This window comes from Propithecus coquereli, unplaced genomic scaffold (genome assembly GCF_000956105.1).
Source record: "Propithecus coquereli isolate 6110/MARCELLA unplaced genomic scaffold, Pcoq_1.0 Scaffold95, whole genome shotgun sequence".
Classification (NCBI taxonomy): domain Eukaryota; kingdom Metazoa; phylum Chordata; class Mammalia; order Primates; family Indriidae; genus Propithecus; species Propithecus coquereli.
This window is the reverse complement of record NW_012155840.1, coordinates 2,613,819-2,632,795: the sequence shown is the minus strand read 5'-3', so window position 1 is coordinate 2,632,795 and position 18,977 is coordinate 2,613,819. Positions and strand designations below refer to the sequence as shown.

The window sequence follows — 18,977 nt, the reverse complement described above, 5'->3', positions numbered from 1 at the left end:
AATATTTTGTGATTCTAATAGATCAAATAGCATAGATCCAACATAGTTACAGTATTTTGGATTTCCATATGTTTTCATAAGTTTTGCTATAAAACTAACTGAGGAAATTTATTTTCCATGTTATTCATGAAATTTCTATGTGGCTGTGGTTTTATAATGAATATGTAATATTTATTAATCGTAACACTCAATATGGCGTTACAAGAGTTGCCTCATCGCAAAAGCTGTCTCTGTCAGTCAGGAGAGCAGGTTTTGAGAAATATATGAGAACAAGTATAGCAAGCTGTAAGTTTTTTCGGTCTATTTCGCTGTCCACATTCTTCATTAACTCTTGTGTATTTATGGTGATCCTGTTACGATATGTTCTGTCTGCTTTGACTCCGTATTTCATGATCACCCCTCTCCTTAACCATTCATCTTCTATCTTATTCCTTCAGTGGCTCCAGATTGCTTCCTGAATAAAGCCTAAACTATAACATGGCTTCAAGGACCCCATGGTCTGATTCTAGCCAGTGCTTCCAGCCTTAGTGTCCATACCCTTCGCTTTGCCAGTACTCCTGCTAAACTGCGCAATTGGTTGTTCCCCACACAGCCCTGTGCTTCCCGGCTTCTGTGCTTCTGCTGGTCTCTGTTTTGGATGTTTCCCCCAAGCAGCCTCCTCCCAAATAATGTTCTCTTGATAGTCTTTCCATCTACTAGGTTTGAGATAAATGGCATCTATTCCACAAAGTTCTCCCTCATACTCTTCCAGTGAGGCTCAAGTATTCCTGACTTTCAGAAATATTTATTTTATCTTTCTTACAGCACTCACTGTATTCTAATAAGATCATGTGTTCATGCACTGTCTTCCCTATTTCATGGAAAGACCTTCGAAGACATAGGACCGTATTTGTTCATACCTACCATGGTGCCTTGTACTTAGACCTTCAGTATGTTTTAATGATTTAATATTACTATCAGAAATATAGCATTTCTATGTAAGGAGCACTGCCTTTTTCTCTCTCTAGAATCACATGTATAAAAGGATTTGCGCCAGTTTAAAATGTAAAGTTCGTTTCTAGTTAGGCATTACCACTATTCTAAGCTCTTGAAAACCAAACTCTACCTTCATGGATAGTGGGGATGTATGAACTAGTGTTCTAAAGTTTCTGAATATAATTTTCCAATCATGTTCTTTTCCTTCTAAAATGCATTTAATTCCCACAGGAGTTGGGCCTCCTGCAGTTACGGGAAGGTGCGTCAGGGAAAAGCATGAGGTCTCCACTGTGCTGCTTAACCATCCTAGCTTTTCATACTTACATCTCCCTGATACTCGGTAAGGTCTGATCACATTACGCTCCATTGAAAGTTGATTATCTTTGATCTTCATAAGTAAAACTTTAGAAAAATCAGAGCTAGTAGTCCATATCTGTTTCCCCTTTTTTTTCTTTGAATAAAGATGGAAAATACGACATTTGTCATAGTGACGTTTGGCAGAAGGAATAGGGTGGTTTCTTTCATTGAATATTTTTCTTGTGTTCTCAGCTAAAATTTGTGTATTAAAGTGATCTATTTAATCATAGTCATATTAGATTTCTTTTTTGAAGACAGTGAAATTTTTTGGGTGAAATAAGTTAATATTGCCATTAAAACCAGAAATTCTAATTCAAATCTAAGACAGCCACCTCCGTTCTTAATGAGTCTTTCTTAGAACTTTTTTAAACTAAAGTTTTAGATGAGACTTGTCTTTATTTTATTTCCCAGGCATAAAAATGACAAAATAATAGTTTTCATCTTTTCTATAAATAGGCCTTTGCTATGTATGTTAATGAAATTTGGAGAGTTAGTTACAAATATCTACCGTGTTTCATGACAACTGAAGCTTTTCCTGTTCAATTCCTAGGTACAGGAGAAGTGAATGTGGTGGAAGCAGAGAGCCTCCTCGCACCCTTCCTACAGCAGTTTCCAAATGTACGCTTAGTAGTTCAAGTGCAGGTTTCAACCAGAATTAATCAGCGAACACCGATCGTTCAACAGTGTGTTTTCTTCCTTTTCCACAGGGCTCACTCATGCTGTTTTATCACGCCCGAATAGAGCTGCTAAAAGGGAATATTGAAGAGGTAATTTATTTGGCAGTAGTGATTTGGGAGAGTTGTCTGTATGGTGGAGTTGTGCCACATACTCATTTAATTTAGCTATATGGACTAGACAAAGGTAAAGGAAAAAATAATGTAATTAAAGAGCCAAAATTTTAATTTGTGTATACATTCTATTATATATCATTCTATAGCGTAGATTACTGAATATAGTCTACATTGACACATAAAGTGCATGAGGCAATTCGGGTAGAATATACAAAATACCAGGTGAGCAATCTGAGGGATTTTCAAAAAACTTTTGAGTATTATCAGTTTCTGCATTACACATGGGCTTTGGAATCCAGCCCCTGTGTACGATGCAGCTCTCTCTGCTACGTGCAGCTCCTCATCAAAGGAAATTGTTCACCAGTTCCCTCAAAGAAGGAAACATTGGGGTCAGAAGTAGAAAAGTGAGGAGCCATTCATATAAATACATTCACAAACAGTTTTCTTCCACACAAATGGGCTCAAATGTGTATTTTTGTGTAATTTGTTTTTTTCTATTTACAATACATCTTGGATATTTTTCCAGGTCAGTATATCTAAATCTCCCACATTCTTTTGATGGCTGGGTTTCATTTTATGGGATGGACATACTATACTCATGAGAGTGGTCCACTGTTCATAGACATTTGGCCACTATAAACAATGCCATTGTAAACATCATCGTACGTGTATTTCTGTGCACAGGTATATTTCTTGAAGACAGATTCTGAGTATTAGAATTTCTGGGCAAAAGATGTTTGCATTTTGATAAATCCAGCCAACTTGCCCTCCTTGCTTAAGGTTGTTCCAACCTAAACTCTCATAAAGTTGTGATGTGTTCTTTGCCAACTCTGGACATCATTCATCTTTTAATTTTTGCCAATGTGTTGACTAAAAATGAGAATCTAATTTTTAAATTTATAATTGCCCATGTAAAGTTTCTTCATATGTATATTTTTCTGATTTTCCTGTTTATATCTTTGCTAATTTTCCCATCGATTGTCTTTTTCTTAAAGGATTTTATAGAATTGTTGTATGCTAAGGGGCTAATCTTTTGCCAGTTATATAGGTATTGGTATCTTCTCTCAGTCTGTCTATTGCCCGTATCTTTGTTTAAGATGTGTGTTACCCCGTGGGTGTCCTAACTTTATCATTGTCAGTCTTTTCTTAAAGGATGTTTATATTTTACATCTTGCTTGGAATGGAACTGCCCCACTCCCACATTATAAAGTACTAAGGCCCCCTCACAAAGTTAAATAAAGAGGCAGAACTTAATTGTATCATTGTATGTAAGGAAAGGAACATTTCATCATATTGAGTGGTTTAATAAGTGGTAATTTTGTTCTTTTTGTACAAAGTGTTTTATGTATTTTTCCATTAGGTTATTATCTCCTTGTCTAATATCTGGATGATCAGCTTTATGCAATTGACTTATAGGCACAAGAGATATTTCGAAAATGCATTTCAGTTCAAGAAGAATGGAAACAGTTTCACCATCTCTGTTACTGGGAGCTAATGTGGATTAATGTATTCCAACAAAACTGGATGCAGGCGTATTACTATTCAGATCTGCTTTGCAAAGAGAGTAAATGGTCCAAGGTAAAATGCAGTGCTTTCATTAATGTCATTTTTTTCCTAATAAGTGGCCAGGATGATTTTCATTTAGGACTGTTTGTTCAATAGTATGACATCAACACTGTTTTTCAACTTAGAGATCCACAAAAGGAGGAAATGTACATTAAGTACCTGCTATTTACAGGCTCTGTCCTCAGCATTATATGCTTTGAATGCTGTCCAAAGGGTTCTTTTCAAGAAAAAAGTTTTACCTCTAAAGATGAATTGCATTTATATTTAAAGTGATTAAATTCAATAGTCTTGATAATTTTTTGTAGACTTCTCAATGCCCTGATGACCTAGCTTTTCATGATAATAAAAATTAATTCTATTCCACTTGTGAAAAGTTGGGAAGAAGGAGATAATGATCTCTTGTTCATTCTGTCTACTTTCTTACCCATGAATGCTGTAGTTGGGTAATAGGAAAATGGTCTAAATTAATTGAAAAGTATTGTTCTCATTTTGAACAAGAAGTGTAAAACTTTATTTCCTTTGATTTCTTTGATGCTTCTTAACATTATATCTGGAAGATTTGTAGGTCATTCCTGATTTGCAAGGTACCTAGGGTTGTTCTGTAACAAGCTCCTTTTCTTCATTTTCTTAAGGCAACTTATGTGTTTTTGAAAGCTGCAATTTTGAGTATGCTTCCAGAGGAGGATGTATTAGCAACTAATGAGAATGTGGTAACTTTATTCAGGTAAGCAAGCTACTATTTCTATAACAAAGACGTTGGCTGTATGAAGGGGCACACAATTATATCTTCCGTCTGTTTTTCCTGAATGCTCCCCCATGCTTCACTTTCATATTTCTGTAACTTTCCTACTCATGTGATGTGGGAATCCTTAAAAGAGTACAGTTAGCCAAGAGTCAAAATGTCATTCTTTTAGCAGGATTTTGCAGATATGCTGGTGTGATTAGGAATGTAGAGAAGACATTGTTATATTTTGGGAGTAGGGTTTTATTGTTGGGACTTTGCTACTGCATTTTGAAGACAGTTTTGTAAATTGGTGTTGTTACAAAAGATGTTAACTATTGCTGTGAATCAAAGGTATTCTGTGAAAACTGACACACAGTATGACATCTCCATAGTGCTTATTAGTATTGTTAAAGATTTGGAAAAACTCTGTTATAATCTGTTTAACTCTTATTTCATCTATCCATCCATCCATCACCTTTTTGTTGAGCACCTACTCTGTGAACGATACTGTTACATGCTGAATAAGTAGGTGTGTGACCCCTGTCTTTGTGGAGTTTGTGATCTTGTAGTGGAATCAGACATCAATGAAATAGTCACACAAATAAATGTAAAATTACAACACATGGCTAATTTTTTCCCTTAGAATCTGTGTGTAAGAGCATATAGGGAATGCTGGCCCAGGTGAAGGCTGAAGGTGGAGGGGAGCTGCTGTGGCAGTGGGGAGTGGTGGTGATGCAGTTTCAGAGCAAGGGAACAGCGTGAGAGAGGACCTGTTGCAGGAAGGAGCATTGTACATTTAAAGAACTAAAAGGTGATAATGGACAGGACATGGTGCTCCATTATGTGTGTGTGTAGATGTGTATGTATAGGTCAAAGGAAAACAAATGGCAAGAATGACAATCTTAGTTCAGGCTGCTATTGCAAAATACTATAGACTGTGTGGCTTAAACAATAGAAATTATTTCTTGTGGTTCTGAAGTCTAGGAAGTCCAGATAAAGGAACCTGTAGATCTGATATCTGCTGAGGGCCCACTTCTTGATTTGAAGATGGACGGCTTGTTGTTGTATCCTCACATGGTGGCGAGCAGGGAGAGAAAAATCAAGTTCTCTTGTGTGTTTAAAAGGGCACTAATCCCATTCATGAGGTCTCCACTCTCATGAACTCCCATGGAACCTCCCAAAGGCCCTACCTCCTAATCCCATCACATAGGAGGTTAGGATTTCAACATATGAATTTTGGAAGGCACAAACATTCAGTCCATAGTACTTTCAATGTATATTCCATTTTAAAATAAGACTTAATATGTATTTAGTGTTACAGGGGTCATTAGTAACCTTAGCAAGAGCTTATAAGATAAAAGAATGGAAGTGGAAACCAGACTGGAGTTGGTTGAAGACTTGATGAAAAATAAAGAAATGGAGAGAGTGAGCATAACTGCATCCCTGAATTACGTTGACTATGAAGGGAAGGGGAGAGAGAGAGTGATAGTTGGAAGGAGATACAAGGTCAAGGAATATTTTAACGGGAAAGATTTAAGCATTCCCAAACCCCACTGGGAAGGATCTAATGAGGATAAGTTGTGCAAATAAGCAAGAAATGGGATAACTGATATTGTAAGGTTCCTGAGAAGGCAAGAGGAGATACAGTCCAAATCATTAGTGGCAGGATTGGCTTTATCCAGGAGGAGGGTCCAGTCCTGGTCTTCGTGGTATTGGAAGGGAAGGAGTCCAGAACAGGTGCAGAGGTAGGCAGGCTTCCGGGTGGTAGCATGAGGTGAGGAGTTCCCACCTCGCAGTATCTGTTTTCTTTATGAAGTAGGAGGCAGGGTCATCTGCTGAGAGTGAGGGAGAAGGGAGAGGGCTGGAGGACTTGAAGAGGGTGGAGAATGAATTCATTGTGTTGCAGAGAGTGGGGCAGTGAGGTGATGAGAGAAACACAGTAGGGGGAATGTCAGGCAGTGCAGGGGCCCATTTGAGGTTGATGACGACTTGATAGTAATGCCAACCTGCTCTTGGTGCAATTGCAGGGGACATGGGCCCTGAGCTTCATCCAAGGCTGGGTTTGTGCCAGATACGTGTCAGGACTAGGCTGTAGACAGGGGAGTTTAGGAAATGCACTCCTGCTGCCAGACAGGAGTGCAGCAGTAAAGGCAAGTGCAGCCCAAGCAGGAATATGAAGGGACAGGGAGAAAGGAGGAAGCTGCTGGACTAGCACACAGTTGAAGGACAAGGGGACTGAAAGTCTTAACAGAACGGGAATTAGAGTGAAGAGAATGGTGTTCCAAGGGTGGTGGGCTTGAATTTGTGCTTTGCAGTAGAAAAGTTACAGGTCATGGTCTAAGGTGTGAGTCCCTGAGGTAGAAAGGAGACACCACTGGAGATGAGGAAGTCAAGGAACCGAGAGGCCCCACTGCATTAGTCAACCATAGCTGATGACCACCCCTTTTAAATGGAATACTGTACTCTGTAGGCCGCATTTGAGAAATAATGGTTTAGCTGAACCCTCTGACTTATCAGAACAAATCTGACATTTTTTTCAACTCCTTTTAAAGGCTCTTCTTAAAAATAGGACCATGGATATTAACTGTAGAATCAACATTAATAGAAGCCGTGGTATGATAAATGTCACCTCTTACTGTAAAATGCATTTCCTTATTTCACATAAACAACAATTAATGGAATTGTTAAAGTCTTTTAAATCTAGTCTATTTCCTCAACTTCAGATTAAGTATTTTCCATATCAAAAAATTTATGGGAAAGATGTAATCATTCTTATTTTCAGGAGAAAGCTTGAGGTCCGCTCTTTCATAACATCGTTGTTGGGATAGTGAGAGGAGAGTGCTAACAATGACTGTTCTCTTCATACAGACGATATGATCTTTAAACCACAAGGGTTCATGTCTAAGGCATGCTTCCCCCTCCCTGGCCCCACCTCACACTTCCACTGCCTCTTTTACTGATATTAATGGACATCAAGTGATGGGGCATTCTGGTATAAAATCCATACCCCCATATTGTGCCCAGAAATAACCTAATACAAGCTCACCTCATACTGGATTTTTTTTTCTCTTATTTCATCTTACTCTTTCTTTCAGTGTTGTAATTGGGTATTTCCTTGAATCCTTTCTTAGCAACTCGTTTGATGCACTCATAAAGTTATATATATGAAAGTGCTCCCAGGAACCTGTAGTCTTCCCATCCACTCTCAATTTTACATGCTTGTGAATTTTATAATTGGAATTCCTTAGAATTTTGAGAAGTTTATACACATGGCACATATCCTAAGCTGATTATTTCCAAAATCACCTATGCTTGGGAAACATTTTCTCCAATTGTACATTAATCAATGGCTGCCTTTTGAGCTGTATTATTTTATAGATCTCTGTCATACTTACAAATAGGAATGCTTAATATTCAGTGTATCTTCTTCCCTCCCTCTGGGTATCCACAATATAAGCAAATACTTTGGACTTGTGCCTGTTTATTTATAGAAATTACCAATTTTACAACTAGATTACCTGGACCGTATTTGCTAAATTTAAGACATTAGCTAAGTTGACCAGAAAGAAATATGCGTCAATCAGTGGTTCTCAAACTTGAGTGCACATCAGTCACCTACAGGTTGTATCGAAACCCCGATTGCTGGGTCCACCCCTGGAACTGCTGATTCAGTAGTAGGTCCTAGTAGGGCCTGAAAACTTGCAATTCGAACAGGCTCCCAGGTGCTGCTGATGCTGTGGCGTGAAAACCACAGGTGTAAATAATGTCTGTGCTCTGATGACCTCTCACTGGGCCTCGGGCTTTTCGCAGACAGGTGGACGGCTTGAAGCAGAGGATTGCTGGTAAATCTCTCCCTACGGAGAAGTTTGCTGTGAGGAAGGCTCGACGCTACTCTGCCTCCTTGCCTGTACCTGTGAAGCTTGTCTTGCCTGCCCTGGTATCCGCTTTTATCTTATTTACTGTACATGTACTAGAAATAAGTTATCTATTCACAGCTGCGGGGAGCATATCTAACTTTGGTTGTGAAGTTCAGCTTAATTAAAAACCATTATGAGCGTTATTGTAAGGAGAACATTTATAAATAATAAATAAAAATTGTAGCTAATATTTTCTGACTAGTTGGTATGTTTCAGGCATTATGATAAAGCTATTAAAAACATATCATTTAATTTTCATAATAACTCTTACAGTTTTCTTGGCCCCTTTTTACAGACCGAGAGTGGTAAAGTTGACTTCATTGAAGTCAAGTTGAATTACAATGTAAACCACATATATAATTTTACCTTTTCTAACTTTCTAAAAGCCACGTTAAAAAGGTAAAAGGAAACATGAAGTTAGTTTTAAGAATATATTTTGTTTTACTCAGTATATGCAAAATTTTGTCATTTCACCATGTAATTGATAAAAACTTATGAGATTTCACATTCTTTTATATTATACTAATTCTTTGAAATCTGGTGTGTCTCACACACTTGGAGGACATCTCAGTTTGGACATTTCATATTTCCAATGCCCAAGAGCTACAAGTGGCTGGTGTCCAACTCACATTCTTAATTGGTATGCCATTTTAGGCAAGTCTTCTGTGAAAAGTGCAATTTCAACTTAAATTTTCTTAATGAAGTCTTCTGCAAAAAATACTGAATATATCAAATTACTTTGACTGTTCTAGGGCTTTATTTTTTGCATAGGTAGTCGGCACAGGAAAGCTACTTGATGCAAGTGATGCTTGTAGTCCTCCTTTGGGCTCTCCTGAATCTTTTTTTTTTTTTTAATTCCAGAGTTTATTTAATTATTCCCCTTTGACAGTCATTTAGGTTTTTCCAGTTTTTATTATTAGAAACACTACAATGAATATCCTGTTTTTGTATGTGTGCATATAATTCTCTGGGAAAGATTTCTAGAACTGGAATTCCTTGTCGAAGGGTATGTATGCATTTAATATTTTGGTAAATATTGCCAAGTTTCCCTCCCAAAAAGCTGTTCCAATTTAAGTTAGTACCAACAATGTTTTACCATTTAAGTTTGTATTTCTCTATTGGTGTGATGGAACATCTTTTCGCGTGTTTATTCATTTTTATTTCTTTTGTAAATTGTTCATATTCTTCCTTAGTTTTCATTGAGTTGTTTGTTTTATTAGTGACCTACCAGAGCTCTTTAAACATTCTATGAAAAAGAAGATTGCAGCTGATAGGTGTCAGTTAAGAGCTAACCTGCAACTAGCACCTAGGCCCAGGTGTTTCCTACTGAACATAGACAATCTCTGAGAAAATTGACATCAGACAAGGCTGTTCTGTGACTGTGATGGAGCGAGACAAAAATATGACCATTCTGTAATTCTGTATGAGCACAGATAGAAACAAGAAAACTCTGTAAATCACAAAAATAACCAACATCCCCTTCTTCCAGCTCACATGAGAGCCTGCTGCTGCTCTATCAACCACAGCTTTAGCTCCGTGCCGAATTCATTTTTAGCAAGTGATTTGCACCGGGAAAGCTTTTCTTTCTCACAGAACTTTCCTGAAAATTTTCTAGACCATCATAGTTCTTCCACTGCCCTAGTACTTAGATACTAGTGTATACTTAAGTGTGTCTGTCTTTCACTATTAAAAATCTTAAGGAAGATTAACTCACTGCACCTCTTTCTCCAGGTCTATGGATACAGACTGTGCAAGAAATTGGCTTGAATTAGCAGTACCTAGGATTTTTTTGGGGGGAGGGGGTACCGAAGAATTTTACCAAAAGCCTCTTTTTCATAACATCTCAGACATGAGCTTGCCTCCTTCTGGTAAAAAATATTCCATCAATAAAAAAATTTTAAAGATCATTAGCATCAATTAAATAAAAATATTCCATCAGTTATTGAATCTAGCTCTTGCTCTTTTAGCAATAAATTATTATATGTCAAATGGAAGGTAGAGTGTCATGATCATAGTTTTCAGTACCATAAAGTAAAGATAACTTTGCTGCCACTCTACCTGAATGTCTTCTTCATTTCTACTACTTCCCTGGTAAGAGGCTTTTCAAGCAATATTTTTTATCATATTTTAAAATTCATTTATTTTCAAGAAGATACTAATTACCCTTATTTTGTACTCTTCAAAAATATAAACTGCACTATCAGGAACATTAGAAAAATATTTTCAAGTAAAAGCACATTTGCTTTTGGTCCAAAAAAAAAATTCTCATCTGTTAGCCCATTAAATATAATCTGCAATGAGAAATCATTAGTTTACATTTTCAAGAGCTGTCATTCAGCCATATGGCCTTTAAATGAATGCGTTTTCTGCATATTGGATTGCATTACTGGACTGTCACATGTTTTTAATGGTATAAAAGAACCTAAGCCCAGTAAAATATTCCAGTGTTCATTTCCAGTGAAATTCTTGGAAACATTTTATATAAACAACTGGCAGACATTTTAAAATATTTTCCTTTACTTTAACAAAAGTTTACATTAAACAGAATTGTTCATGGGAGCAGTTTAAAATATTTATTACTGTATCTGTATTCTATTATCTTCCAGAAGAATCAAATAACAGTAGGTACCTAATGAGTATTTTTTATATGAATGAATAAATCAATTTTTCAGTAAATGCATAATATATATATTGAATTTCTTCACAGTATAAAAAGCAAAAGCTAAGGAAAGTGATCTCTATATACTGTCTTGAGATCCCTAGCAACCAAGGCAAAACATACGTACATAGTTTTGTGATCATTAAGGACATTGAATAACCTCACATAATTGCAAATGGTTTTCATTTTTCCTCATCAGGAAATGATGTATGTCTGGAATGGTTTTTCAATAGTGAGCAAAAGAAAAGACCTTTCTGAAAATCTGTTGGTAACTGTTGAAAAGGCTGAGGCTGCTTTACAAAATGAAAGTAAGTATGAGAAGTAAGCACCTAGAAATCTTTGTGCTCCGTTACCATTCTCCTGTGTTTCCCTGTGCACGCTGCCTGTGTTAATTTGTGTGCATCGTGAGGACAAAGAGCTTGAGCTGCAGGTGTCTGGGTGACTGCAAGCAAGATGAAGGGAGACAAGATACATACTTGCAGCATGGATGAACCTTGGAAACATTGGGCTAGGTGAAAGAAGCCAGCCACAAAAGACCATATATTGTATGATTGCATTTATAAGAAACATACGGAATAGGCAGATCTATAAAGACAGTAGATTATGGTTGCCTAGAGATGAAGGAATGGGGGGGGTGATGAAAATGTTCTAAAATTGATAATGGTGATGGTTACACACCTCTATACAAAAACCACTGAATTGCCTACTTATAATGGGTAAATTATATGGTATGTGAACTATATCTTAAAACTGCTAGGAAAATAGATGAAGGGAGGAAGACAGGCATTAGGGTTCTAGAGCAGCACAAGGACAGTGTGCACTTCCTTCTGGTTTTAGTTTGCCTTTCTGTTCCTCCTTATTGCTAACAGCTAGTGTTTCTGCAGACACCGGGAATAGTTTTCAAGTTGGAATCTTATCACAATTTAATGGTTTTACTCATTACCTTGGGTTGTGCTGGAGGCCCCCCTCCAGTTTACTGGAAGTTCCATTTCCTGGAAGGAGCTGATACAGAGAATCAGGCAATCTGGGTTTATAGTCCCAGCTCTGCAGTGATTAGACTCTGGGGAACACATCTGGTTTCTTTTGAAAAAGAGCAGTGTTGGGCCAGATGATATCCAAAGTTGTTTTCTTGCTCTGACTTTTTTTTTCATGTTCATCAAGGAGAGCAGGAGCTCTGACATTTTTTGATTCTGTATTTTTAATAGAGGCTTTATCTTTTGATAAACAATGCCATAAATGATAGCCTTTGTTATATTCCTTATCAGTACCAAGTCACTTAGGTATATCCTAAGATGTAGTGATCTTTTCTTTTTGAATAGTCTAACTACAGAAGTAAAATGAAAACTTCTGGGGTGATAAACATGGTGAAGGGCATAGAAATTTAGGAATAGTGGGGGAAAATTATAGCAGTTAACTTATTTTTCTTAATTGGAAAAAGATGGGCATTCCAGGAGCCCTGGCTCCATCCTCAATATACTCCCCACAGCGGGGATGAAATGATTGGAGATGGCTCCAGGGATGAGGATTTCATTTGGGTCTTTTCTTGTACTTGTAGCTATGGTATCAAGCCAAAATGTTTAATGAGATTTCTCTTTACAATAATTCTTTTAAAGTTAAACACATAATTATAATTCTTAGGTATAGGTAGAAAAAAGTCACTCATTATTGCTACTATAGCACAATTTAGAATTTCTGTATATTCCATTCTAGCCTGATTTTTATATAAAATATAAAAATATCTAGGCACAGTGTACCTAGATATATACTAGCCTACTTTTTTTTATTTAACATATCATAAGCTTTTAAAGTTTTGGTAAATAGCCTTTATGAATTTCAAAAGCTTCATAGCTCTCCACGAAGCTAATGTATCATAATTTAATCAATTCTTTCAGTATTATTGGGCATTTAGGCTGCTTTACCTATTTAAAATAATCCTAGCTTTAGATTTCTGTCCATCAATAGGAGAAGAAATAAAAGAATGAAAGCTGAGTCAGTGGGCTTATCTACTAGCAAGGTCCAGGTTTCAGGCTGGACAGCTGCAGAGTCAAATAGAACAAAGAGAACATGCTGCTCTGAGGCCACAGACACTCTTCTGTCCTCACCTCCATGCGCCATCTTGCAAATACAGACCGGTGGTCACAGGGAGACCAGGTGAGTGGAGTATTCTACTCCACTGTTGAAAACGGTCACATGCCAAGCTCATCAGTTGATGAGGGGTGAGTAATATCACCTTTCCATATTACAGGTGGCACTGTTTTAAAAGAACCAAGGTTCCCTTTTTCTTTCTTCTTGCTCCCCCATTCACAGTAAAGTTATACACTTGAAAATTTGTACTGTTTAACAAAGAACCCTAGGAGCAAATGTGTAAGTGCAGGCTACAGACTTGCTCTGTGGCCGGCCATTTCAGACTTTCTTTGTGTGTTCTTCTAGATTTCCAGTACTAACATATTTTCTGTATGTTGCTTTCTATCAGCATGGAGTTGTGATAAATTTCCTTTTTTTTTTTTTTTTTTACAATTGTATCTTTTTATTAAAAATGTTTTATATTTGTGGTAAGATACACATAATATAAAATTTACCATCTTCATCATTTGTAAATGTACAGTTCTGTAGTGTCACATATATTCACATCATTGTGCAAAAAATCTTCAGACCTTTTTCATACCCATTAAACAATAACTCCTCAGTCCTCCCTTTCCGGCCCGCCCCTGGCAGCTCCCATTCTACTTTCTGTTACTATGAGTTTGACTACTCTGGATACCTGATATAAATGGAATCGTAAAGGATTTGTCTTTTTGTGACTGGCTTATTTCACTTAGCATAAAGTCTTCAAGGTTCAACCATGTAGTATGGGTTAGAATTTCCTTCCTTTTTAAGGCTATGTAATATTATATGTATATACCACATTTTGTTTATGCGTTCATTTGTCAGTGAACATTTGGGTTGTTTGTACCCTTTGGCTATTGTTAATAATGCTGCTAGGTACATGAAGGTACAAATATCTCTTCCAGACCCTGCTTTCAGTTCTTTTTGGTATATAACCAGAAGTGGAATTGCTGGATCAATTGGTATTTCTATTTTTAATTTAATTTTTTGAGGAACTACTATACTGTTTTCCATAGCAGCTATACCATTTTACATTCCCACCAACAATGAAATAAGGGTTCTGATTTCTCCATATCCTCACCAACACTTTTTTTTTTGAGAGTAGACGTACTAATGGATGTGAGGTGATCTTTACTATTTTTAATGTGAAATCATTTCAGAAAGGAAAAATATTTTCTTTTGACTTGAGTAGAAATCAACATATCATTTTGATATTCAAATGAAATGAAAATATATGAAAGTTCACCTTAAAAAATGAGATTTCACAAGATTAATTTTGGTAAAATCCATTTGGGCTTTTGAACAAATTTACTAGTATTCATTTTTATTCAAATAATTTGGCTACTTTCATTAATTGCTCATTTGAATACCCTTAGTATTTCCATACAGATATAGGCTTATAATAGATAGAGAAAGCATTGTTCCTGCCCTTAAGGGAATTATCTATGATTAAAACCCACATATGTGCAAACTAAATGAATAAAAGAATATGTTTTAAAATAGGTAGATATTGCTGGGTGCAATGATCCCAGCTACTCTGGAGGCTGAGGCCAAAGGACCACTTGAACTCAGGAGCTAGAGAACAGCCGGGGTAGCAGTGAAAGCTCATCTCTAAATAGATATTAATAAGTAAATAAGAAAGTAGATATGTGAAAACTGAGAACCAAAGGAAAACCTCTTTTTATTAAGTGAAAACATTTGTAGGGTACCTTTTGCCTCCAGAAGAACAGGCCAGCTTGCGTCTTCTGTTTTTCTACAAAGGTAAGGATTTAGTAGAATCGGTTTTGATGTTTGAATGTCCATTCTAGATAGCATGGACTAATAGGTACCACCAAGGGAGTGGGGCCTTTGTATGTCATGAAGTTCTGAAATTTGTAAGGACCATTAGGATTTTCTCTATTTGAACAGGCTCTTTACCCTCTACCCCAGTTTATTTTGCCTCTCCATTGGTTGGGGGAAAAATTAGAAGAAATACATGCATCGGACTATGCTTGTATTAATAAAATGCATAGGAGATTTAGAAAAGCAAATCCCTCTTCTCCCATTACTTTTTCTTCTAACGACAAATTGAGATGATGGGCTTAAGAGATATTTAAGCAGAGTTGGGGGAAGCTCAGACAGACAGACACGCTATACTTAGTGCAGTCCTCTCTCTGGGTGAAAGAATTACTTTATTTTCTGAAGGTCACCTTTGCCAGATGTTGCATATAAAATTTATGATCTCATCCAGGACTGTTATTTTATGCAGGAAGATTATCTTTCCTCCTTCCCCCACTACCTTGAACTGTTAGTAATTAAGCTCCTGTTCTTCAGAGTGGGAGGAAAAGGTCCATAATTGGAAAATGGATAGAAGTTGTAAGCCTGAGGTTACATCGTCTTTCACCCCACCCCCATCATTAGAAAGTGGATGTGTTTTTGCTTCTCCCAGCTTTGGGAAGTATGCCTAAAGTAAAAGATGGTAGAGGATACAACTGATCTTCTACTCTGCAGTGCTCTGACCATAGCTTTTAAAGGCTGGTCACCAATACAATGGGTAGAACTCTGAAGACGGACAGGCATCTCTGGAGGCAGCATTTGGTGTTAATCCCGATAGTGTTTCATTGCAATCTAACTAAATGCAACATATAGCCAGCAGTTGGTATAGCAGTTCCACTTTGGCTATTTGTTGCAGTTAGTTTGCTTGGTGAAATTATATCACAAATGTAATCAGAGTTATGTAAAAGGAAAAGTGTTACTGACTTTATGGCTTTTCACTTTCTAGATCTGTTTTCAAAATTTTCTCTTGGGGACATTTCAACTAGTTTCTAAGTTCAATGTAGATATTTTTGTAGGTTGGGCTTCAAACTTCCTTTTTCCTCAGGCTACCCACCATTTTATTATGTTCAGCAGATCTTTTGTGATAAAATTGTGCTTTGGCAACTTTATCATGTAGTTTTCTTTGAGTGTAAAACAGAGACTTTGTTGAAAGATTCATCTGTGAACTCATTCATGAGGCTGAAAACCATGACAAAGCATTTATATTTTAAGGGAAAATAATTATCTGGCAGATAGTGAGTGGTCTGTAGCCTGAGGAAATAATGGTTTTGCTTTCTGAGGTTTTTGGAGGAATGTGGTATTTTTGAACCCGTTTGCCAAATCTCTAACTCAAGAGCTACATAAAAGTTAAGTGTGATTTTACTGGTACTTTAACTTTCCATGATGTTGTGTCTATTCCTCAGCAAAATCATCATTCACTGAGCACCAGAGTGTTGTCATAACACAAACTGTTAATAAAATGCTACAGGAAATGCAGTAGAATGCACAAAAATGATACCAAAAACTAGCATCCAATATGGACCCTATGGCTTTGGTTCTAGGTCCTAAGAGATACTGCTTCTTCAGTGTATATTTCAACAAACATCCATGATTAGAAGCATGGATAGATTTTTTTTTGATAGAAAATTGTCCTAAATAAGTAATAGAAAAGGTAATGTGATATTCATATCTGTGATTTTCTTGGTGAGTGACCTATCAGAGTTTGAAAGTTAGAGGTGAACATCCACTGTTTCCAGCACCTAGAAGTAAAGTGACCCTTTGTAGTTGGCTTAGTAGCATCGTTAACCTCCCGTAGACAAGCAGTGCACCAACTAAAACATCAGCATGTGTTAATGGTGAGTTCTGAGGTGTGTACTAACTGCAGGAGGATTTGGATATGAGGGACTCTGAGGGCCTCATTAGTCCCCTTTCCTGACCGCCCCTGCCCCCCCCCCAGACCATCCGCCCATTGTCACAGCCTGAAATGTGTAAATTATCGGTCTGTTTTGGAATGACTTCTTAGTTGCATGTTACTTGCAAAAGGAAAAAAAAATGCAAAAGTGGTAAATGCAGAATGGCTACCTTTGTCAGATAGATGTCACATGTGATATGGTTCCTTCTGTTCACGATGTATTTGCTGTGGGCTGTAGAAGGCAAAGAGCCATTTTCAAAAGGGAAAAAAGCGGTGAAAGAAAATCCTTTACCCTCAAGCAGTTAGAAGTTTGTGGGGATTTTAGGTGCCTTTCATGTACTTCAGAACCCTTTTGTCTAATTTTATGATATGATTTCCCCCAAAAAGAACATAACCTGGGAGAATTGCTAAGTTGTAAACATAATGATCTGAAGAGGGTATTCTACTTCCTGAATTTTTAATGGGTACATGGCCATCTGCTTCTCCATATGGAAGTGTTATCCTCTTCTGCATTGAAGCCAACGCAGAAGCCAAAACAACAGGAGGAGGCAGCCTTCCTGTTCCTCGTGGCTTTACCTTTTATAGAATTAATAAAGCTTGTACTTATTTCGAGTTCAGATTTCCTGTTGTGTGAAAGGTCATAAAACTCGGAGAGTTGACCACCTGAAGAATGTTTTGTACTAATACAGTAAATTCAGCATTCTTTTAATTTAAATAATTTCATTGTATTTTAGTTAGTGAGGCATAACAAATGCTAAAAGTATTTTCCTTGTTTTTGACTGATGCCTCTGAAACCTAATAGCTGTTAGTTCTTCCTTTTAATTAGGATTTTTAAAGATAATTTTCTTTGTGTGTCTGTTTTTTAAGACTTTCATGACTTCTCTGTGGATGATGAGTGCTTAGTAAAGTTACTTAAAGGATGCTGCCTCAAGAGCTTACAGCGGCCCTTGCAAGCCGAACTGTGTTTTAATCATGTTGTAGAAAGGTAAGGACAAATGATAAAACCAACCTGAACATGCATGGTGGTTTCTAGGGAGTTGCTGTGAGAAAGTGATGCAAAATGCTTTTCTCTCCCACTGTTAAACTTTTACTTGGTGTTACCAGAAAGAGAATCCAGTAGTATTTTCTTTGTTCCCTGTAAATGAAATTATGTTCTAAGTTGGAGCGTGGCTTTATGCATTTCTACTTGATGTTTAAAGATGATTCACAAAACTAAATTTACATCCAGGCTAACAAGTGTCTAGCCAAACTCTGGAAGCATCATACTGAACCTCAAATACTGTTAATTCATGCATATTTTTGCTTGTTCATTCATTTACTCCATAGATCTTTGAGCATCCCCTATGTGCCAGAGACTGTGCTGGATTCTAGGGATTCAGAGTTGAGTAAACAGAATTGCCATCATTGTGATAATAATTGGACAGGAAAGGCAGACATGTGACAAGCACTGTAACTACTTCTCTGTGAGCAAAGGGCATTTCTTCTGGATATAACTGAGTTTGTCTTTTTCCTCCTAATAGCATTGGTGATGATGTCCTGTTCCTTTAGTAATCATAGGGTTGAATCAAGGTTCTGATGCCTGGCTCTCTTCTCTATATCACAACAGCAAATACCTACAGGGCCAGACAAGTAACCTTACTGAATGAGGCCCGCTGAGTGGTAGGAGGCGTGACGTAGGGATTGGTGGGCACTGTAGGTTAGGGAGATCGTGTGTACAGCTGTTTTTCAGCTCTGATTGATTATTGTTGCACACAGTGTGGGCCAGTAGCAATAATCCCTACTGTTTTTAATGAAAAGCCTGGAATCTGGATTTTATGTAAAGTTGCTTGATTTTTTAAATATCGCCTCAAATGTTTTGAAAACATTGCAAGCCACAAAGATCACAGCTGTAGACTGCTGGTTGACATCCTGTACTCCATATTATGTACCTTTCCAACCAAGCCACCTGATCCCTTTCTTCCTGAAAGTATTAATGGGAATATAGGAGGACCGGTGCCCATATAAGAAGAAAGAGTATCTATTTCCCAAATAAGTAATACACTATATTTAGTAAACATGTTAAAGAAGTATCCATGAAGTTCTGTTTTATTTGGTGTTTTTGTAAGGATTAAAAAGGATAGTTATTAATAAAAGGATGACCCATTGTGCTGTTTTTTTTTGTTTTTTTTTTTTTTTT

The 18,977-nt window shown here is 37.1% G+C and overlaps 1 protein-coding gene across 1 annotated transcript in view; it reads left to right on the top strand.

The window, feature by feature from the left end:
- The window catches only part of TTC39B (tetratricopeptide repeat domain 39B), a 42,076-nt gene that overhangs the window by 17,776 nt on the left and 5,323 nt on the right, over positions 1-18,977 (top strand). The window contains exons 6-13 of the mRNA XM_012665054.1: positions 1,207-1,315; positions 1,883-1,950; positions 2,040-2,099; positions 3,540-3,701; positions 4,322-4,413; positions 8,224-8,350; positions 11,189-11,297; positions 17,669-17,786. Of these exons, the coding sequence (XP_012520508.1) occupies positions 1,207-1,315; positions 1,883-1,950; positions 2,040-2,099; positions 3,540-3,701; positions 4,322-4,413; positions 8,224-8,350; positions 11,189-11,297; positions 17,669-17,786 (845 nt within the window). The remainder of the gene's footprint in view (positions 1-1,206; positions 1,316-1,882; positions 1,951-2,039; positions 2,100-3,539; positions 3,702-4,321; positions 4,414-8,223; positions 8,351-11,188; positions 11,298-17,668; positions 17,787-18,977) is intronic.